The sequence below is a fragment of the Microcebus murinus genome, chromosome 16, assembly GCF_040939455.1.
Source record: "Microcebus murinus isolate Inina chromosome 16, M.murinus_Inina_mat1.0, whole genome shotgun sequence".
Classification (NCBI taxonomy): domain Eukaryota; kingdom Metazoa; phylum Chordata; class Mammalia; order Primates; family Cheirogaleidae; genus Microcebus; species Microcebus murinus.
The window spans coordinates 60,847,790-60,867,657 of NC_134119.1; the positions used below are offsets into that span (position 1 = coordinate 60,847,790).

Genomic DNA, 19,868 nt, shown 5'->3' on the forward strand with positions numbered 1-19,868 from the left:
CTTCCCAGCCTAGCACTCCTCGGACAATAGGGGCGACAGTTTTCCCTGCCTCCCCAACAAGGGACAGACAGCACCGGGTGCCTCCCGCTATGAAGAAGAAAGAAGAAATTGATTTCGGCTGTCAGTCTGCTCGGGGAGAAACAGAAAAAGCCAAAACAGCAACTTCCCGGCCACTTTTGTTCTCAGTCCCCTGTAGCACAGAAAATAAAAGCCATTTCTATCTTTTAAAAGCACCAAGCATAGCAGAAAACTTGGTTCCTTAAAAAAAATAAAATAAATAAAGTAAAAGCACCAAGCAACTTTCCCCGGCCACCCGGCATTTCTTTCCTCCCTCTGTGTCATCGCCACTCTCTCTCTCTTTCTATCTCAGGAAAATAAATAAACCTTTACTTCTGTGTATCCTAATCACTAAGAATTCTTTCTCCCCCCCCCAAACCTATGGATTTCACATCCTAACAATGTCTTACTTTTCACTGTATATTTTGAAATTTGTACCATATGCATGCTATTTTTTCAAAAGAAATTAATATTTAAAACTTGACACAACCAAATAAAATGAAAATCAACTCATTCAATAGGCAGCCCTGGAGAACTAGGAAACCCAGACGTTCTCAGGGACGGGCACACAATGGGCACCCAGCTGGCGGGTGCCGGGGCAGTGACCATCGGGTCCTGGTCGCCCCACGCGACTCCACAGTCGGACCCAGGCGAAGCCAGGAACCGCCCCGGCTTCCCGCCCCCACCTCGGTCCCAGCCGCAACCGCTGCAGCGGCCGCCAGGGGGTCGGGCACACGACGCCCAGAATCTGGGCCCGAGGCCCTGGGCACGTCCCATCAAGGCGTGGCTTCCGAGGAATGTTCCAGAAAAACAGGCCTGAGACCCAGCGTGCAGCTTTGGGTCGCCGCCCCCAGGCCGACTCCTCCATCTGGGGCTGAGACGTGAGCGGCGCCGCAGAGGCGTCGCCAGGGTGCGGGGCTGCGGGCGCCCAGGGTCCCGGCCCCGTCCCGCCGCGAACCGGACCCCTGGGACCCCGAGACCCGAAAGTCACCCCTGGCGGTCGGGGCCGCACTTGCCGCCCGCGGGCCCTGCGCTCCGCGTCCCGGCCGCCAGGGGGAGGCACGGGGTCCGCGCCGCCACCGGACGAGACAGGCGAACGTGAGGACGAGGGCCCGCGACGGAGGCGGGGACCCGGAGTCGGCCCTCCGCGTCCCGCACCGACCGCGGAGCCACTGTCGCTGCCCTGGCGTCTGCCCCGAGGGTGCCGGGCGGGGACCGGTCCCAGCTCCGGGACTGGCGCGGAGCCCGACAACGCCCGTCGGGTCCCCGGCCTCGCCCGCCAGGGGCCGGAGTCTAGGGGAGAAGACGGGGACAGGACATGGAGAGGGGCCGGGGACACAGGAACCGGGGATATGTGACACCCTTTCCCCGCGGGCGTGTGGAGCCCGCAAGTGACCAGAAACGCGGGGACTCGCTTGTTCTTCGCGCAGGCGTGCTCATGTGGCGCCATCAGCTCCACGGGGGCGGGGACGCCCAGGCGTGCCGTGACGCCTCCCCGCCCCGCCCGGCCGCCCAGCCCACTCCCGTCCCGCCCGGCCTGTGTGTAAGAGCGCTGCCGCGACGTGAGCCCCAGGCCGCCGACTCCCAGAGCGCGACCCTCCAAGGCCCTCCCTGACAGAGACGGTCCTGAGCACCTGCGGGTTCAAATCCCGCCTGGGCAACGCATTCGCTGTGTGGCCCCGAGTCACCGTCTTCGCCTCCCCGAACCTCACGTTTCTCATCTATTGGAAAGGGACACGGACACAGGAGCGCCACAGGCTTAAGCTTTATTTGCCACGAGCGCGGGCCGCCCGCGTCCCTCAGAAGATCTTCAGCGACTCCAGCTGCACGTCCCCGCCCACCTCCACCAGGCGCACGCGCGCCGGCGGCATCCGGTGGCGGAAGTGGTGGAACTGCGCGTCCCCGACCACGGCCTGCGGGCGAGGGCGGAGTCAGGGCTCGGGCCTGCGCTGCCTGACGCGGGGAAGTCACCCACCGCCCTGGGCCTCAGTTTCCCCAGTGGGAAAACGGGGCTGTTGTTAATTAGGACGTCTTGTCGCGAATTCTCGCGAGTTCACTGCTGGCCACCGTAAACACGTGCTTTGTCAGTGCTGCGGTGGCCGCTAGGATCGCTGGGTTGTCACTCCCGCCACAGGAGCGCGGCCGCACGGACCTGAGTCGCTTAAGGCCTGGGTGGCGGCAGCCCTGCGCCAGCCTTCCGCCCGCACCGCCACCCGGGGCGCGGCTCCCGCTCGCCTCCTCCGGATGCGCGTGCGCGGGCGACAGGGCGAGGGGACGGCCCCGCCCGCCCCGGCCCCGCCCCCTCCGCCCCGGCCCCGCCCACCTCCCGGAGCGCCCCGCCCTGCGTCCCGCGCCCTCTGCTGCTGGCCCGGGCTGGGCGCGCGGCGCCCTGGGGCAGGGACGCACCTTGAAGCCGTCGTCCGTGGCGATGAGCAGCACCTCGAAGGGCTGCCCGCGCTGGAAGGGGATGCCCGGGCCGCGCTCCTCCCGGCCCCAGGCGCCCTGCTCCAGGCTGTTGAAGACGACGGCGGACTCGTCCAGCCGCGGGTTGAAGTGCAGGGCCGCGTCCGCGCCCTGCTCCTCGCTGCACAGCAGGTTCACGTGGAACCTGGAAGCGCGGGCGGTGGCGTCGCGGCTCAGGAACCGCCCAGACCCTTGGACCGGGCCTCCCCATTGCCAGGGGACCCGCTGATGGGCGGGGACCCGAAGACGCCACACACCGTAGAGGGAAGCATTTTGCACCAATGGCCAGGGTGCCCGGGGTCCCAGGGAACCCTCAGCTCCCAGAGGATGGGGGACAATAGCGGGGACCCCAGTATTTTCGGGAGACCCTCTCATTTCAGATGGCACCAAGGTCCCCAGAGAGTATTGAGTGGCAAGGCGCCCCAGTGTCTGGGGTTCTCAGGACTCGGGCACATTTCCACAGTGCCAGGGACTCAGGGGGGTCACAGGACTCTATGTAGGAACAGGGCATGCCCTGGACCCCATATTCTTAGGGAGTCGTGGGGGCCTGAGGCCCACGGGCGTCGACAGCTAAGCGGATCCATCGGGCTCACAGGGTCAGGATTGGCCTGGGGATGGCAGGACTCTGGTGGCAGAGATGGCCCCAAGGCCCCCATCTCTGGCTGCAGGAACCGGGGTGAGCTCAGTGTGGATCCGCCCCCCTTAGCCCTGGGGCCTGGGTCTCACCTGCCAGCCTTGTCAGGGACGAAGCCTCGCAGTCTGAGCACGGTGCCTGGGCGGAGGCCCTCGGGCAGTGAGGTCCTGTTCTGCAAGAGCGGGGTGTGGGGACATCGTGAGCCAGGGGGACAGGGACACGGAAGGCGGGTCACGCTGGGTGGAACAGACCAGGACGGACACCAGCAGAAAACAGTGGAAGAGACGAGATCACGGGAAGGAGGGAGAGAGGGAGACAGACAGGGAAAGGGATGGGGAGAGCAGGAGAAAAAAAGAAAAATGTTGAGGGACCAAGAGGAAGCCACCAGGAGGGAGATGGGGACCAGCGTGATGTGGCGGGTCACCCCAGACACCTCAGCCCGGCACAACCCACAGCTCACCCCCGTGCCCACTGTCTCCGTTGCCATGGCAGCCCGCTGCCAGGCCCCAGCCCCCGCCCACGTGGCCCATCCTGGGCCCTGCGGCACCCAGGAGCTTACCGCCATGGCTGCGACGGGACAGGCAGCAGTGGTGGTGGTGAGAGTGCGGGACCTTAATAAGGCAGACGGGATGGATGACTCACCGCCCCTCCCACCGCCACCCACACCTGGCACGACCCTGGCCCCGGGCAAGGCTGGCGAGGCTGCTGCGGCTCCCTCTTGCTGGGGCCCTGCCCCACTCCCTGAGGGTCCCAGGGGCCCTGCCCTCTCCTGTGAGCCCCCAGTGACAGGGACAGTTCACAGCAATCATGATCACAGCACACGAGGAAAGGTGGGTGTGCTCCGCCAGCCTGGGGCAGAGTTAGCTCTTCTGCTCGCCTGGCACAGAGACATGCCGCGTCCTGAAGGCCCAGCTGGGGCTGCGACTCCGGAGCCTCCCGCCTGGGGCTGAGGGTGTCTCCGCGCCAGTCCCGGCCTGGGCCCTGTGCTAGGGCCATCGCCAAGCCCCACAGTGGGGACAGGGCAGCTCCAGAGGGCAGGGCTGCTGCTCCGCTGGTCACCCCTGCATCCCAACTCTGGGTGTGCCAGGCTCGTGGCAGGGCCTCAGTAGACAAGGCTGAAAGGCAGCGACAGACTATGACAATGGGCCCTTTCTCAAGGTCCAGGCTGCCTAGGACATGCGGGAAATCCCTGAGCACCGCCCGCAGTTCTACGAGGAGGAGCGGCGACCACCGCAGCCTCCAGAGGGGGAAACTGCGGCCTGAAAGGGGAAGCGATTTGCCCAAAGGGACAAGCTGTGCGGCACCCTGTGCATCTCTGGCTTTGTTCCTCTCTAGAAGCTTCTCTCCTGTTCTCTGTGTCTTGGGAATCTCAGTCTCTTCCCCACCCCCCACCCCAGCCCGCCATGTTTTCCTGGCCCATTTCTCTTTGTCCTCCCAACACTGCCTCCACCGTCCCAGCAAGTTTGCAGGTCTGTAGGTCAGGGTGAAGGGGACTCTGGGGTTGGGTGTCCTGGGGATACCTCATCACCACACAGACCGAAATAGAACAGAGTGTAGATCCTCCCTGTGGCTCCTTACTGCCCCCTTGGGCCCAAGGCTCTGGAAGAGTCTCTGGTTGCGGAAGTGGGGCTGGGGCATGGGGGACGGGGCTAAAAGACATTTCTGGAAGGCAGGGATGGTGTGGGAGCTGAGCAGCCTCCTGGACCTTTGCCAGCACCACCCTCACTGCCCCACCCAGCTGTACCCAGCCGGTGGCAGGGAGGCCAGGGCCGGTGCAGGCTGGCCATGGAAAGTCTGAGTGGAGGTGACCAGACTCAGACCCTCCTCCATCACCCCTCCCCAGTGCCGGGCCTGCCAGGCTCTCTCGCTCTGCCACACGCCCCTGCCCCGGAGCTGGGGTCCACTGCGGGGAGCCGGAGCTCACAGAGGGAGGCTGGGCAGCTGCCTTTGGTGGGGACTGGGAACAGCCCCATTTTGCAGAGGACAAAACCGAGGCTTACACAGGGGCAGCTGTGAGCCCAGGCCACACTGCAGGGAAGGCCAGGCCCTGGGCTCCAGCTGGGCTCTCTGTGCCAAGGGCCCCTCTCAGGCACAGAGAGAGGACAGCAGGGCCACATACAGGGTGTGACCCAGCAGCCCAGAGCTGTCGCTTCCCGGGAACTGCCCCTCCATCCTCCTGACTCTCTCGTCCGTCACCAAGAACACGCTCCGTACAGTTCCGCGTGCCTCCTCTGTACCTTGCTGCTGTGTCTCACTGACACACGTTCATGCTCGTCTCTCAGTGTGGATGTGACTTCACAGGCCCTCCCGCTGCCAGTCCCAGCCTGCCGGTGGCGACGGGCCAGGACTCTGCCTTCGCTCTGTTATCAGCCCCGACGCCTGGGCCTTCCCATGACTGCCCTGGTGGCTTCTTATTCATTCCTGTTGATCATCTTTCTTATCAGTTCTGAAATGATATTTCTGTAAGCCTTTTATCAGTTCTAAATGATTAGCATATTTATTTCCCAATTGTGTTTTTAGCCAGGTGTACTCCCATAAAAAAAAAAAAAAGTCCCAATTTAAATGAATTGTTGGTTCAGTTTCGAGAAATGCAGAGACCTGGGTCACCCCTCCTCCATCCATTCTCCTGGTGCCCCAGGAACAGTGTCCCCTCCTCCTGCCCCAGGAAGACGCTGTCATGCCTGAGTGTTCAGTAGCCACCAAGGTTCAATTGCTCTGAAAGTGAAGAGAGAGGGGGCAGACTGCTGTTTTTGACTTTCGACATTTTTTGGGAAATACTTCAGGTGAAAAGTAGCTAATTGCACACAAGTGTTTGTAGGGATTTGAAACCTCAGGCTCAAGCCGGGTGTGGTGGCTCACGCCTGTAATCCTAGCACTCTGGGAGGCTGAGCCAGGTGGATTGCTTGAGGTCAGGAGTTCGAAACCAGACTGAGCAAGAGCGGGACCCCCGTCTCTCCTATAAATAGAAAGAAATTAATTGGCCAACTAATACATATAGAAAAAATTAGCCAGGCATGGTGGTACATGCCTGTAGTCCCAGCTACTCAGGAGGCTGAGGCAGGGGGATCGCTTGAGCCCAGGAGTTTGAGGTTGCTGTGAGCTAGGCTGATGCCACGGCACTCACTCTAGTCTGGGCAACAAAGTGAAACTCTGTCTCAAATAAAATAAAATAAAATAAAATAAAATAAAATAAATAAAACCTCAGGCCTGGTCAGTGGCATTTTGTTGGTGACGTTTTGCATATCTTTAGGAGGTAGTGAAGGTAATTCAGGGACTCCTTTGGTTTTACAAATTAACATTGCAATGAGGAAAATAGCACATTTAAAAATCTGAGTTTTTTTCCTTAAGCTTTTATGTCCATTTGAAACCTCACAACATAAATAGAACAATCCAATCCCTGGCAAAGGAGAAGTCTTATCTGTTGCATGCAGTTCCATTTATAAACTTAACTCTTTTAAATACACATTTTAAGCTGTATATAGAATTTTAGAGGTTATGAATTTTTTATTTTATCTTTTGTCCTATAAGAGTCCTATAACTCTTCTAAGTAATAAGGCGATTCTTGCAAATGTCAGTGCTTAAACTGTCAAGTACACTGTGTGGCTTTGGTGGGATTGTGTCCCCCCAAATTCACGTGTTGGAAACTTAATCCCCAATGGAATGACAGTGGAGGGTGCGCTCATGAGGGCTCTGCCCTGACCAGTGGGTCTAGTGCCATTATCGTGGGAGTGAATTAGTTGTCCCATGAGTGGGTCCCTGATAAAGGAAGGATGTGGCCTCATTCTCTCTCTCCTTTGCTGGCCCCTCTACCATGCAAGCCACAGCAAGAAGGCTGTCACAGATGCGTCCCCTCGCTCTTGGACCCCCAGCCTCCAGAATCGTGAGCTAACTAAATCTCTTTTCTTTATAAATTACTTAGTCTGCAGTATTCTATTACAGTAGCAGGAAATGGACCAAGACAGAAAATTGGTACTAAGAAGTGGGGCTGTTGCTATACAAAAGTACCTGAAAATATGGAATTGGCTTGGAACTTGGTAATGAGCTGAGGCTGGAAGAGTCTGGAAGAACAGGCTAGAAAAAACCTGTATTGCAGCGAGTGGAGCAGGAAGGGGTGGGGGCTCAGAACCCCTTGCAACCCCTCAGCAGTCAGGGGTACAGGGCGCTAAAACCACTTGGCGAAAGATGATGAAAGAAACAGTTAATAATAGAGAGCCATCCACAGAGTCCCGACTGCAAATGGAAAAACTTACCTTTAGATGAAGAAATCTATTTGCCAACACCCTAGCCAAATGATGAAGCTTGCCAACAGTGGTGACTTTTAGAACTGTTTTTAAGGGAGTCAGTGTCATACAAACCAACAAGGGTGGAGGACTGTTCCAGATTCAAACACAATGACAGGACAACCAGTTGAAATTGATTTATTCATTTATTTTTTTTGAGACAGAGTCTCACTTTGTTGCCCAGGCTAGAGTGAGTGCCATGGCCTCAGCCTAGCTCACAGCAACCTCAAACTCCTGGGCTCAAGCAATCCTCCTGCCTCAGCCTCCCGAGTAGCTGGGACTACAGGCATGCGCCATCATGCCCGGCTAATTTTTTCTATATATATTAGTTGCCCAATTAATTTCTTTTTATTTATAGTAGAGACGGGGTGTTGCTCTTGCTCAGGCTGGTTTCGAACTCCTGACCTCAAGCAATCCTCCTGCCTCGGCCTCCCAGAGTGCTAGAATTACAGGCGTGAGTCACCACACCCGGCCAATTTTTAATTTTTTTTTTTAATTTCAGCACATTTTGGGGGTACAAATATTTAGGTTTCATATATTGCCTTCCCCCTCCTCCACCACGAGTCAGAGCTTCAAGCATGTCCATCCCCTACGGGTGAAATTTATTAACCTCTGTTGGCTACCGATAGGGGTCAGTACTGCTACCATAGATTCGCTTGGGACTAGGTACATCCCAGAGGGAGTGAAAACGTGTTCATACAAAATACTGGACACAGAATGTTCATAGCAGCGTTATTCACAGGAGCCAAAAGGTAGAAACAGCCCAATGTCCATTGCAGAACACTTTATGTCTGCTCTTGTGGGGTATCAAGTGGGCCTGAGAGTAAAGCTGATATAAAATAGATTAACAGGCCAGGCCCAGAGGCTCAAGCCTGTAATCCTAAGCACTCTGGGAGGCCGAGGCGAGCGGATTGCTCGAGGTCAGGAGTTCGAAACCAGCCTGAGCAAGAGAGAGACCCCCGTCTCTACTATAAATAGAAAGAAATTAATTGGCCAACTAATATATATAGAAAAAATCAGCCGGGCATGATGGTGCATGCCTGTAGCCCCAGCTACTCCGGAGGCTGAGGCAGGAGGATCGCTTGAGCCCAGGAGTTTGAGGTTGCTGTAAGCTAGGCTGACGCCACGGCACTCACTCTAGCCTGGGCAACAAAGCGAGACTCTGTCTCAAAAAAATAAAAATAAAATATATTAACAGGAGAAAGGCACCCAGATTTAAGTCACACATGACATGGAGTCCTCATAAGGAAATGAAGAACCCCAAGAAGTGGCCTAAATGCTTTTTTATTACCTTGAACAAAAAGACACAATTGTACCAAAGTAACCAAATTATGTGGGGAAGATAAGAATTATCCTAACAAGGTCTGTTTGTCCATTATCGTCATGACTCTCCTTCAAAGAATGTTCTTTTTTGTTTTTGTCACTCATAGGTAAAGAAAAAGAAAAAAATAAAGTAAAAAAAAGAAACAAAGAATGTTCTTTTTCTTCTGCTACAGGGAGTTTTTATGTTCTGTTTTTAGGAAGTAAAGAGGAGATTAGAATGCTCTTTTCGTATCTGTTGTTTCCCAAGTGACTTTGGTGCAAAGTAATCCTTGTGACAAAGTGGCATATTTGGGGGGGCCTATTCCGCCACCCTTCACCATCAACTGATGAGAGTTGTAGGTGGCATATTCATACAACGGAATATTATGCAGCAATAAAAAAGGATCAACTACCTATGGTTCAATTTGCTTTTTTTTTTTTTTTTTTTTTTTTTTGAGACAGAGTCTCACTTTGTTGCTCAGGCTAGAGTGAGTGCCGTGGCGTCAGCCTAGCTCACAGCAACCTCAAACTCCTGGGTTCAAGCGAGCCTCCTGCCTCAGCCTCCCGAGTAGCTGACACTACAGGCCTGCACCACCATGCCCGGCTAATTTTTTCTATATATATTAGTTGGCCAATTAATTTCGTTCTATTTACAGTAGAGATGGGGTCTCGCTCTTGCTCAGGCTGGTTTCGAACTCCTGACCTTAAGTGATCCTCCCGCCTCAGCCTCCCAGAGTGCTAGGATTACAGGCGAGACCTCGACACTTTGGAAGGTTATGGGTCAAGGTGATGTTTCCCCCTTGTTAGGTTCAGGTTATGCATTTTTGGCCGAAGCAGCCTGCAAGAGGCACTGTGCACATACTATCAAGTTGCACACGGTTTCCATTTGTCCCCTGACGAGTGAGGCTGAGTGGAATCACTTGATTAACATGGCAGCTGCCGGGCTTTGCCACCAAGCAACCTTTTGTCCTTTGTGGCTAGGATTCTTTGGTGGGAGGTGCTGGGGGCTGCGACTAGCTCATTCGTCATCACACTTTGCTCATTCTGTCATTTCTTCGTTCCTATCAGTGTGGATTCACAGCTTCTTATTTAGTGCACATATTGCCATCCGTGGCTCTCACTGTCCCACACGTAGCCTTTGACAGTCCCTCATGCTGGCCCCTGTGCCATTCCCACATGCCCCGGTGTCCTGTGAGCTCGTCCTTGTTTTCCGACACAACAAGCTGTTCCCTGCACATCTTGTGCTTTTCCTGTTCCAGCCCTGGAAACGGGGTTTCTACAAGGGTCCCTTAGTAGAGACAGGCACGGTCTTTAGGAGCCAAATCTGGGCACAGGGAGCTTTTCAGGTGTCTCTGCTCCCAGGCCCTCTCAGGGGACAGAGCAGGGAGTCAATGAACACGTATGTTTGTCCTGTAAACACAGGTGCACACACGTGTATTCACATCTGTATTTATTTATTTTTCATAAGTAGATTACATCATCAGTCACAGAAGGACAAACATACTATGATTCACTCGCAGGACGAGAGTAGAGCAGTCACTTCAGACACAGAAAGGAGTCTGGTTGGTGGCTGCCAGGCTGGGATGGGACAAGGTGGCTGCCCTAATAGGAGACCACAGACTGGGTAATTTGTAAAGAAAAGAGATTTAGTTAGCTCGTGATTCTGGAGGCTGGGGGTCCAAGAGCGAGGGGACACATCTGTGACAGCCTTCTTGCTGTGGCTTGCATGGTAGACGGTTGAGCAAAGGGGAGAGAGAGAGAAAATGAGGCCACATCCTCCCTAAGTGAGGGACTCATTGATGGGACAACTAATTCATGCCCATGACAATGGCCCTAAACCCACTGATCAGGGCAGAGCCCTCATGAGCGCCCCCTCCAATGTCATTCCATTGGGGATTAAGTTTCCAACGCATGAATTTGGGGGGACACATTACAATCAAAGCCACACAGTGTATTTGATAGTTTAAGCACTGACATTTACAAGAGTCACTTTTTTTTTTTTTTTAAGTCAGAGTCTCACTCTGTTGCCCAGACTAGAGTGCCGTGGCATCAGCCTAGCTCACAGCAACCTCAAACTCCTGGGCTCAAGTGATCCTCCTGCCTCAGCCTCCCGAGTAGCTGGGACTACAGCATGCGCCACCGTGCCTGGCTGAGTTTTTCTATATATATTAGTTGGCCAATTAATTTCTTTCTATTTATAGTAGAGACGGGGTCTCGCTCTTGCTCAGGCTGGTTTTGACCTCCTGACCTCGAGCAATCCTCCTGCCTCGGCCTCCCAGAGAGCTAGGATTACAGGCGTGAGCCATCGCTCCTGGCTCCAATTAACTTCTTTCTATTTTTGGTAGAGAGGGGGTCTCGCTCTTGCTCAGGCTGGTCTCGAACTCCTGAGCTCAAATGATCCGCCCACCTAGGCCTCTCAGAGAACTGGGAATACAGGCGTGAACCACCACCCCGGCCACAAGAATCACCTTATTACTTAGAAGAGTTTACAGGACTCTTATAGAACAATAGATAAAATAAAAAATGAATAATCTGTGGCTCACGCCTGTAATCCTAGCACTCTGGGAGGCCGAGACGGGAGGATCACTCAGGTCAGGAGTTCGAAACCAGCCTGAGCAAGAGCGAGACCCCGTCTCTACCATAAAAATAGAAAGAAATTAATTGGCCAACTAATATATATAATATAAAAATCAGCCGGGCATGGTGGCGCATGCCTGTAGTCCCAGCTACTCAGGAGGCTGAGGCAGGAGGATCGCTTGAGCCCAGGAGTTTGAGGTTGCTGTGAGCTAGGCTGACGCCACGGCACTCACTCTAGCCTAGGCAAGAAAGCGAGACTCTGGTCTCAAAAAAAAAAAAAAAAAAAAAGAATAATCTATAAAATTATATATACAGCTTAAATATGTATATAAAAGAGTTAATTAAGTTCTAAGTTTATAAATAGAACTGAATGCAACAGATAGCATCTCTCCTTAGGACGGATTGGATTGTTCTAATTACACTGTGAGATTTCAAAGGGACATAAAAAGCTTAAGAAAAACCTCAGATTTTTAAATATGCTCTTTTCCTCATTGCAATGTTAATTTGTGACACCAAAGTGGTCCCTGAATTACCTTCACTAAGCAAAATGTCACCCAACAAAATGACACTGATGGAGCCTGAGGTTATATTTTTATTTATTTTTTTTTTTTTGAGACAGAGTCTCACTTTGTTTCAAGGCTTGAGTGCCGTGGCGTCAGCCTAGCTCACGGCAACCTCAAACTCCTGGGCTCAAGCAATCCTTCTGCCTCAGCCTCCCTAGTAGCTGGGACTACAGGCATGCGCCACCATGCCTGGCTATTTTTTCTATATATTTTTAGTTGGTCAATTAATTTCTTTCTATTTATAATAGAGACAGGGTCTCACTCTTGCTCAGGCTGGTTTCGAACTCCTAACCTTGAGCAATCCGACCGCCTTGGCCTCCCAGAATGCTAGGATTATAGGCGTGAGCCACTTCGCCTGGCAGAGCTGGAGGTTTTAAATCCCTACAAACACCTTGTGTGCAATTAGCTACTTTTCACCTGAAGTATTTCCCAAAAAATGTCGAAAGTCAGAAACTCGAGTCTGCCCCCACCCTTTTCATTTTCAGAGCAACCAAACCTTGGTGGCTACTGAACACTCAGGCGTCACAGCGTCTTCCTGGGGCAGGAGGAGGGGACGCTGTTCCAGGGGCACCAGGAGAATGGATGGAGGAGGGGTGACCCAGGTCTCTGCATTTCTCGAAACTGAACCAACAATTCATTTAAATTGGGACTTTTTTTTTTTTATGGGAGTACACCTGGCTAAAAACACAATTGGGAAATAAATATGCTAATCATTTAGAACTGATAAAAGGCTTACAGAAATATCATTTCAGAACTGATAAGAAAGATGATCAACAGGAATGAATAAGAAGCCACCAGGGCAGTCATGGGAAGGCCCAGGCGTCGGGGCTGATAACAGAGCGAAGGCAGAGTCCTGGCCCGTCGCCACCGGCAGGCTGGGACTGGCAGCGGGAGGGCCTGTGAAGTCACATCCACACTGAGAGACGAGCATGAACGTGTGTCAGTGAGACACAGTAGCAAGGTACAGAGGAGGCACGCGGAACTGTACGGAGCGTGTTCTTGGTGACGGACGAGAGAGTCAGGAGGATGGAGGGGCAGTTCCCGGGAACTGACAGCTCTGGGCTGCTGGGTCATGTGGCCCTGCTGTCCTCTCTCTCAGTGCCTGAGAGGGGCCCTTGGCACAGAGAGCCCAGCTGGAGCCCAGGGCCTGGCCTTCCCTGCAGTGTGGCCTGGGCTCAGAGCTGCCCCTGTGTAAGCCTCGGTTTTGTCCTCCGTAAAATGGGGCTGTTCCCAGTCCCCACCAAAGGCAGCTGCCCAGCCTCCCTCTCTAGGTCCCCGCAGTGGACCCCAGCTCCGGGGCAGGGGCGTGTGGCAGAGCGAGAGAGCCTGGCAGGCCCGGCACTGGGGAGGGGGAGGAGGAGGGTCTGAGTCTGGTCACCTCCACTCAGACTTTCCATGGCCAGCCTGCACCGGCCCTGGTCTCCCTGCCACCGGCTGGGTACAGCTGGGTGGGGCAGTGAGGGTGGTGCTGGCAAAGGTCCAGGAGGCTGCTCAGCTCCCACACCATCCCTGCCTTCCAGAAATGTCTTTTAGCCCCGTCCCCCTTCCCCCAACCCAAGACTCTTCCTTGGGCCAAAGGGGGCAGTAAGGAGCCACAGGGAGGATCTACACTCTGTTCTATTTGGGTCTGGGTGGTGATGAGGTCCTAGGACACCCAACCCCAGAGTCCCCTTCACCCTGACCTACAGACCTGCAAACATGCAGTGTTGGGAGAAGGACAAAGAGACTTAAAGGAGAGAGATGGCCAGGAAAACATGGCGGGCTGGGGTGGGGGGTGGGGAAGACCCTGAGATTCCCAAGACACAGAGAACAGGAGAGAAGCTTCTAGAGAGGAACAAAGCCAGAGATGCACAGGGTGCTGCACAGCTTGTCCCTCTGAGCAAATCGCTTCCCCTTTCAGGCCTCAGTTTCCCCCTCTGGAGGCTGCGGTGGTCGCCGCTCCTCCCTTGTGGAACTGCGGGCAGTGCTCAGGTATTTCCCGCATGTCCTAGGCTGCCGGGGGCTCGGAAAGGGCCCATTGTCAAGGCCTGTCACTGCCTTTCAGCCCTGTCTACTGAGGCTCTGCCACGAGCCCGGCACACCCAGAGTTGGGATGCAGCGGTGACCAGCGGAGCAGCAGCCCTGCCCCCTGGAGCTGCCCTGTCCCCACTGTGGGGCTTGGCGATGGCCCTAGCACAGGGCTTAGGCCGGGACTGGCGCAGAGACACCCTCAGCCCCAGGCGGGAGGCTCCGGAGTCGCAGCCCCAGCTGGGCCTTCAGGACGCGGCGTGTCTCTGTGCCAGGCGAGCAGAAGAGCTAACTCTGCCCCAGGCTGGCGGAGCACACCCACCTTCCCTCGTGTGCTGTGATCATGATTGCTGTGAACTGTCCCTGTCACTGGGGGCTCACAGGAGAGGGCAGGGCACCTGGGACCCTCAGTGAGTGGGGCAGGGCCCCAGCAAGAGGAAGCTGCAGCAGCCTCGCCAGCCTTGCCCGGGGCCAGGGTCTGTGCCAGGTGTGGGTGGCAGTGGGAGGGGCGGTGAGTCATCCGTCCCGTCTGCCTTATTAAGGTCCGCACTCTCACCACCACCACTGCTGCCTGTCCCGGTCCCAGCCATGGCGGTAAGCTCCTGGGTGCCGCAGGGCCCAGGATGGGCCACGTGGGCGGGGGCTGGGGCCTGGCAGTGGGCTGCCATGGCAACGGAGACAGTGGGCACGGAGTGAGCTGTGGGTTGTCCTGGGCTGAGGTGTCTGGGGTGACCCACCCCATCCTGCTGGTCCCCATCTCCCTCCTGGTGGCTTCCTCTTGGTCCCTCAACATTTTTCTTTTTTTCTCCTGCTCTCCCCATCTCTTTCCCTGTCTGTCTCCCTCTCTCCCTCCTTCCCGTGATCTCGTCTCTTCCACTGTTTTCTGCTGGTGTCCGTCCTGGTCTGTTCCACCCAGCGTGACCCGCCTTCCGTGTCCCTGTCCCCCTGGCTCACGATGTCCCCACACCCCGCTCTTGCAGAACAGGACCTCACTGCCCGAGGGCCTCCGCCCAGGCACCGTGCTCAGACTGCGAGGCTTCGTCCCTGACAAGGCTGGCAGGTGAGACCCAGGCCCCAGGGCTAAGGGGGGCGGATCCACACTGAGCTCACCCCGGTTCCTGCAGCCAGAGATGGGGGCCTTGGGGCCATCTCTGCCACCAGAGTCCTGCCATCCCCAGGCCAATCCTGACCCTGTGAGCCCGATGGATCCGCTTAGCTGTCGACGCCCGTGGGCCTCAGGTCCCACGACTCCCTAAGAATATGGGGTCCAGGGCATGCCCGGTTCCTACATAGAGTCCTGTGACCTCCCTGAGTCCCCGGCACTGTGGAAATGTGCCCGAGTCCTGAGACACCCCAGACACTGGGGCGCCTTGCCACTCAATACTCTCCGGGGACCTTGGTGCCATCTGAAATGAGAGGGTCTCCCGAAAATACTGGGGTCCCCGCTATTGTCCCCCATCCTCTGGGAGCTGAGGGTTCCCTGGGACCCCGGGCACCCTGGCCATTGGTGCAAAATGCTTCCGTCTACGGTGCGTGGCGTCTTCGGGTCCCTGCCCATCAGCGGGTGCCCTGGCAATGGGGAGGCCCGGTCCAAGGGTCTGGGCGGTTCCTGAGCCGCGACGCCACCGCCCGCGCTTCCAGGTTCCACGTGAACCTGCTGTGCAGCGAGGAGCAGGGCGCGGATGCGGCCCTGCACTTCAACCCGCGGCTGGACGAGTCCGCCGTCGTCTTCAACAGCCTGGAGCAGGGCGCCTGGGGCCGGGAGGAGCGCGGCCCGGGCATCCCCTTCCAGCGCGGGCAGCCCTTCGAGGTGCTGCTCATCGCCACGGACGACGGCTTCAAGGTGCGTCCCTGCCCCAGGGCGCCGCGCGCCCAGCCCGGGCCAGCAGCAGAGGGCGCGGGACGCAGGGCGGGGCGCGCCGGGAGGGGGGCGGGGCGCGGGACGCAGGGCGGGGCGCGCCGGGAGGTGGGCGGGGCCGGGCGGGGGCGGGGGCGGGGCGCGCCGGGAGGTGGGCGGGGCCGGGCGGGGAGCGCCGGGAGGTGGGCGGGGCCGTCCCCTCGCCCTGTCGCCCGCGCCTGCGCACCCGGAGGAGGCGAGCGGGAGCCGCGCCCCGGGTGGCGGTGCGGGCGGAAGTCTGGCGCAGGGCGGCCGCCACCCAGGCCTTAAGCGACTCAGGTCCGTGCGGCCGCGCTCCTGTGGCGGGAGTGACAACACAGCGATTCTAGCGGCCACCGCAGCACTGACAAAGCACGTGTTTACGGTGGCCAGCAGTGAACTCGCGAGAATTCGCGACAAGACGTCCTAATTAACAACAGCCCGTTTTCCCACTGGGGAAACTGAGGCCCAGGGCGGTGGGTGACTTCCCCGCGCCAGGCAGCGCAGGCCCGAGCCCTGACTCCGCCCTCGCCCGCAGGCCGTGGTCGGGGACGCGCAGTTCCACCACTTCCGCCACCGGATGCCGCCGGCGCGCGTGCGCCTGGTGGAGGTGGGCGGGGACGTGCAGCTGGAGTCGCTGAAGATCTTCTGAGGGACGCGGGCGGCCCGCGCTCGTGGCAAATAAAGTTCAAGCCTGTGGCGCTCCTGTGTCCGTGTCCCTTTCCAATAGATGAGAAACGTGAGGTTCGGGGAGGCGAAGACGGTGACTCGGGGCCACACAGCGAATGCGTTGCCCAGGCGGGATTTGAACCCGCAGGTGCTCAGGACCGTCTCTGTCAGGGAGGGCCTTGGAGGGTCGCGCTCTGGGAGTCGGCGGCCTGGGGCTCACGTCGCGGCAGCGCCCTTACACACAGGCCGGGCGGGACGGGAGTGGGCTGGGCGGCCGGGCGGGGAGGCGTCACGGCACGCCTGGGCGTCCCCGCCCCGGTGGAGCTGATGGCGCCACATGAGCACGCCTGCGCGAAGAACAAGCGAGTCCCCGCGTTTCTGCTCACTCGCGGGCTCCACACGCCCGCGGGGAAAGGGTGTCACATATCCCCGGTCCCTGTGTCCCCGGCCCCTCTCCATGTCCTGTCCCCGTCTTCTCCCCTGGACTCCGGTCCCGGGCGGGCGAGGCCGGGGACCCGACGGGCGTTGCCGGGCTCCGCGCCAGTCCCGGAGCTGGGACCGGTCCCCGCCCGGCACCCTCGGGGCAGACGCCAGGGCAGCGACAGTGGCTCCGCGGTCGGTGCGGGACGCGGAGGGCCGACTCGGGGTCCCCGCTGCCGTCGCGGGCCCTGGTCCTCACTTCCGTCTGTGAGGACGTGAGGCACCATCCAGGCTCGGACCCCGGGCCTCCCCCTGGCGGCCGGGACGCGGAGCGCAGGGCCCGCGGGCGGCAAGTGCGGCCCCGACCGCCAGGGGTGACTTTCGGGTCTCGGGGTCCCAGGGGTCCGGTTCGCGGCGGGACGGGGCCGGGACCCTGGGCGCCCGCAGCCCCGCACCCTGGCGACGCCTCTGCGGCGCCGCTCACGTCTCAGCCCCGGATGGAGGAGTCGGCCTGCGGGCGGCGACCCAAAGCTGCACGCTGGGTCTCAGGCCTGTTTTTCTGGAACATTCCTTGGAAGCCACGCCTTGATGGGACGTGCCCAGGGCCTCGGGCCCAGATTCTGGGCGTCGTGTGCCCGACCCCCTGGCGGCCGCTGCAGCGGTTGCGGCTGGGACCGAGGTGGGGGCGGGAAGCCGGGCGGTTCCTGGCTTCGCCTGGGTCCGACTGTGGAGTCGCGTGGGGCGACCAGGACCCGATGGTCACTGCCCCGGCACCCGCCAGCTGGACCGTGCCTGGACCCTCAATGGTGGGGGCGGCATGAGGGATCGCCTCCCACAGTCGGAGACCTGAGACAGTCTGTGTCCCCTAGTCTTCTAGGGCTGCTTGTTGAATGAGTTAATTTTCATTTTGGGGGGCTGTGTCAAATTCTTATAAATATTTTAAAATATTTTTTGTGCAGACGATGTATGAAGGCCAGGTGCAGTGGCTCTCGCCTGCAGTCCTAGCACTTTGGGAGCCTGAGAGGGGGAAGATTGCTTGGGCCCTGGAGTTCAAGGCCGTGGTGAGCTATGCTGCTGTCACTGCAGTCCCCTCTGGGTGACAGTGAGACTTTGTCTCAAACAAAAAGAAAGGAAGAGAACGTCGGTTCTCGACAGCCTTCGAAATACACGCAGTGGAAAGTGAGACATTACTGGCCTAAGCGATGAAATTGGTGGTGTTTTTTTTTTTTGTTTTTTTTTTTTTTTATTATTAGAGGCTAATGATCCATCTGGAAACTAAAATAAAATCCTAAATCCCCCCAATTCCTGGGGACCCGAGGAAAACCTTAAAACTGAGTTCTGGGCCATGAAGGGAAGAGACAATCCTCCTTGTAGCCCCTCCCTTTGTAGTGTAGATACAATTGACCAACATTAATTTTAAAAGAGATTATAACACTAACAAAACAAACTGTTTGTGACAATAAGATACTAAATTATTAACAGGACCTAAGGCAAAGTTTTAATCACACCTGTGAAACATCAGTTTGTTTAAGAGATCACTTGAGCGTGTACATTGTAGCTCTAATAGACTTTCTTGTCTTGAAACATTCCATGCATTTAGACAAAGCCTTATTTCTTTAACCAGTTACAAATCAAAGAATCCTTGAACCCACCTCTAACCTGTGAGCCCCATTTGAGATGTCCTGAGTTTTCGGGCCAAACCAACATACACCTTCCATGTACTGATTTGATTTTACCTGCAATTCCTGTCTCCATGAATCCATAAAGCCAACCTGCAAACCAGCTGCCTGGGGCGCATTTTCTCAGGACCTTTGAACACTATGCTCACTGGGCCATGGTCACACATATTCAGATCAGAATAAACCTCTTTAAATTATTTTTGAGTTTGGCGGGGGTTTTTTGGCTGACAAATCCATGTTAATATCCTGATTTTCACCATTGTATGACAGTGCATACATGGGAGACTGCAGTTTGTGGAAACTGCACAGTAAAGTATTTATTTGAAGGTGACGTTTCTGTCCACTTATGCTCCAATGGTTCATTAAAAATTGAGATTTCCAGGCCGGGCACGATGGCTCACGCCTGTAATCCTAGCACTCTGGAAGGCCGAGGCGGGCGGATTGCTCAAGGTCAGGAGTTCGAGGCCAGCTTGAACAAGAGCAAGACCCTGTCTCTACCATAAATAGAAATAAATTAATTGGCCAACTAATATATATAGAAAAAATTAGCCAGGCATGGTGGTGCATGCCTGTAGTCCCAGCTACTCGGGAGGCTGAGGCAGGATTGCTTGAGCCCAGGAGTTTGAGGTTGCTGTGAGCTAGGCTGACGCCACGGCACTCACTCTAGCCTGGACAACAGAGTGAGACTCTGTCTCAAAAAAAAAAAAAAAAAAAAAAAAAAAAACAAGAAATGAATGGATGGCTGAAAGTTGTGTGTAAGGATGGCTGAACGAATGGACGGATGCACTGGCTAGGCAAGTGGTTAGATGTTTCGATGGATGGAGAGAATGATGGGTGGTTGGATGGACAGGTGGACGGATAAGGGTTGAATGAATGAAGGGACAGACAAATAGCTGGCTGGATGAAGCAAGATGGACTGGTGAGTGGATGAATTGTTGGCTGTTTCGATGGATGGATAAACATCTGGGTGGATAGACGTTTGGAGGGATTGATGATGAGGTGGATGGGTAGAGAGATGAGTGGATGGGTAGATAGATACAGGGTTGGATGAAGGGATGGCTGAACAGATCAGTTGACGGGCGTCTCGATGTTTGTTTGACTGATGGCTGGCTGGCTGGACTTGGTTGCTAGATGTATGGAGGGTTGATGGATGTTGACATGGTGAGTGGAAAGAGGGAGGCACGAATGAATGGGAAGCCCGGCCATATATCAGTTGTGTGTGCCTCCTTGGGAGCTAGACCAACTGAATTTCAGTCCTGGTTCTGACATTTACAAGCTGTGTGACCTCGGGCAGTTTGCTTTATTTTTCTTTGCCTATTCCTATCTGTCACAGAAGGGCGA

At 56.3% G+C, this 19,868-nt stretch overlaps 2 protein-coding genes across 2 annotated transcripts; one reads left to right on the plus strand and one right to left on the minus strand.

Moving 5' to 3' along the window:
• Positions 1-1,809: 1,809 nt before the first annotated feature.
• LGALS7 (galectin 7) lies at positions 1,810-3,782 on the minus strand. Its single transcript, XM_020283459.2, has 4 exons — positions 3,714-3,782; positions 3,247-3,326; positions 2,464-2,665; positions 1,810-1,970 (listed from the first exon to the last, which is right to left on the minus strand). The coding sequence occupies exons 1-4, from the start codon at positions 3,717-3,719 to the stop codon at positions 1,857-1,859; spliced, it is 402 nt and encodes a 133-aa protein (XP_020139048.1). The 5' UTR covers positions 3,720-3,782; the 3' UTR covers positions 1,810-1,856.
• Positions 3,783-14,365: 10,583 nt separating this feature from the next.
• On the plus strand, positions 14,366-16,460 carry LOC105876819 (galectin-7). The gene is made up of 4 exons (XM_012774703.2): positions 14,366-14,477; positions 14,864-14,943; positions 15,525-15,726; positions 16,298-16,460. The coding sequence occupies exons 1-4, from the start codon at positions 14,472-14,474 to the stop codon at positions 16,409-16,411; spliced, it is 402 nt and encodes a 133-aa protein (XP_012630157.1). The 5' UTR covers positions 14,366-14,471; the 3' UTR covers positions 16,412-16,460.
• The last annotated feature ends 3,408 nt before the right edge of the window (positions 16,461-19,868 follow it).

What these genes read in the sequence shown, in the direction of transcription:
- LGALS7 (XM_020283459.2), bottom strand. An exon ending in GTCCCTGACAAGGCTGGCAG is followed by an intron (nt 2,666 to 3,246) that starts GTGAGACCCAGG and finishes CCGCGCTTCCAG; the next exon opens with GTTCCACGTGAACCTGCTGT. An exon ending in CCACGGACGACGGCTTCAAG is followed by an intron (nt 1,971 to 2,463) that starts GTGCGTCCCTGC and finishes CCTCGCCCGCAG; the next exon opens with GCCGTGGTCGGGGACGCGCA.
- LOC105876819 (XM_012774703.2), top strand. An exon ending in GTCCCTGACAAGGCTGGCAG is followed by an intron (nt 14,944 to 15,524) that starts GTGAGACCCAGG and finishes CCGCGCTTCCAG; the next exon opens with GTTCCACGTGAACCTGCTGT. An exon ending in CCACGGACGACGGCTTCAAG is followed by an intron (nt 15,727 to 16,297) that starts GTGCGTCCCTGC and finishes CCTCGCCCGCAG; the next exon opens with GCCGTGGTCGGGGACGCGCA.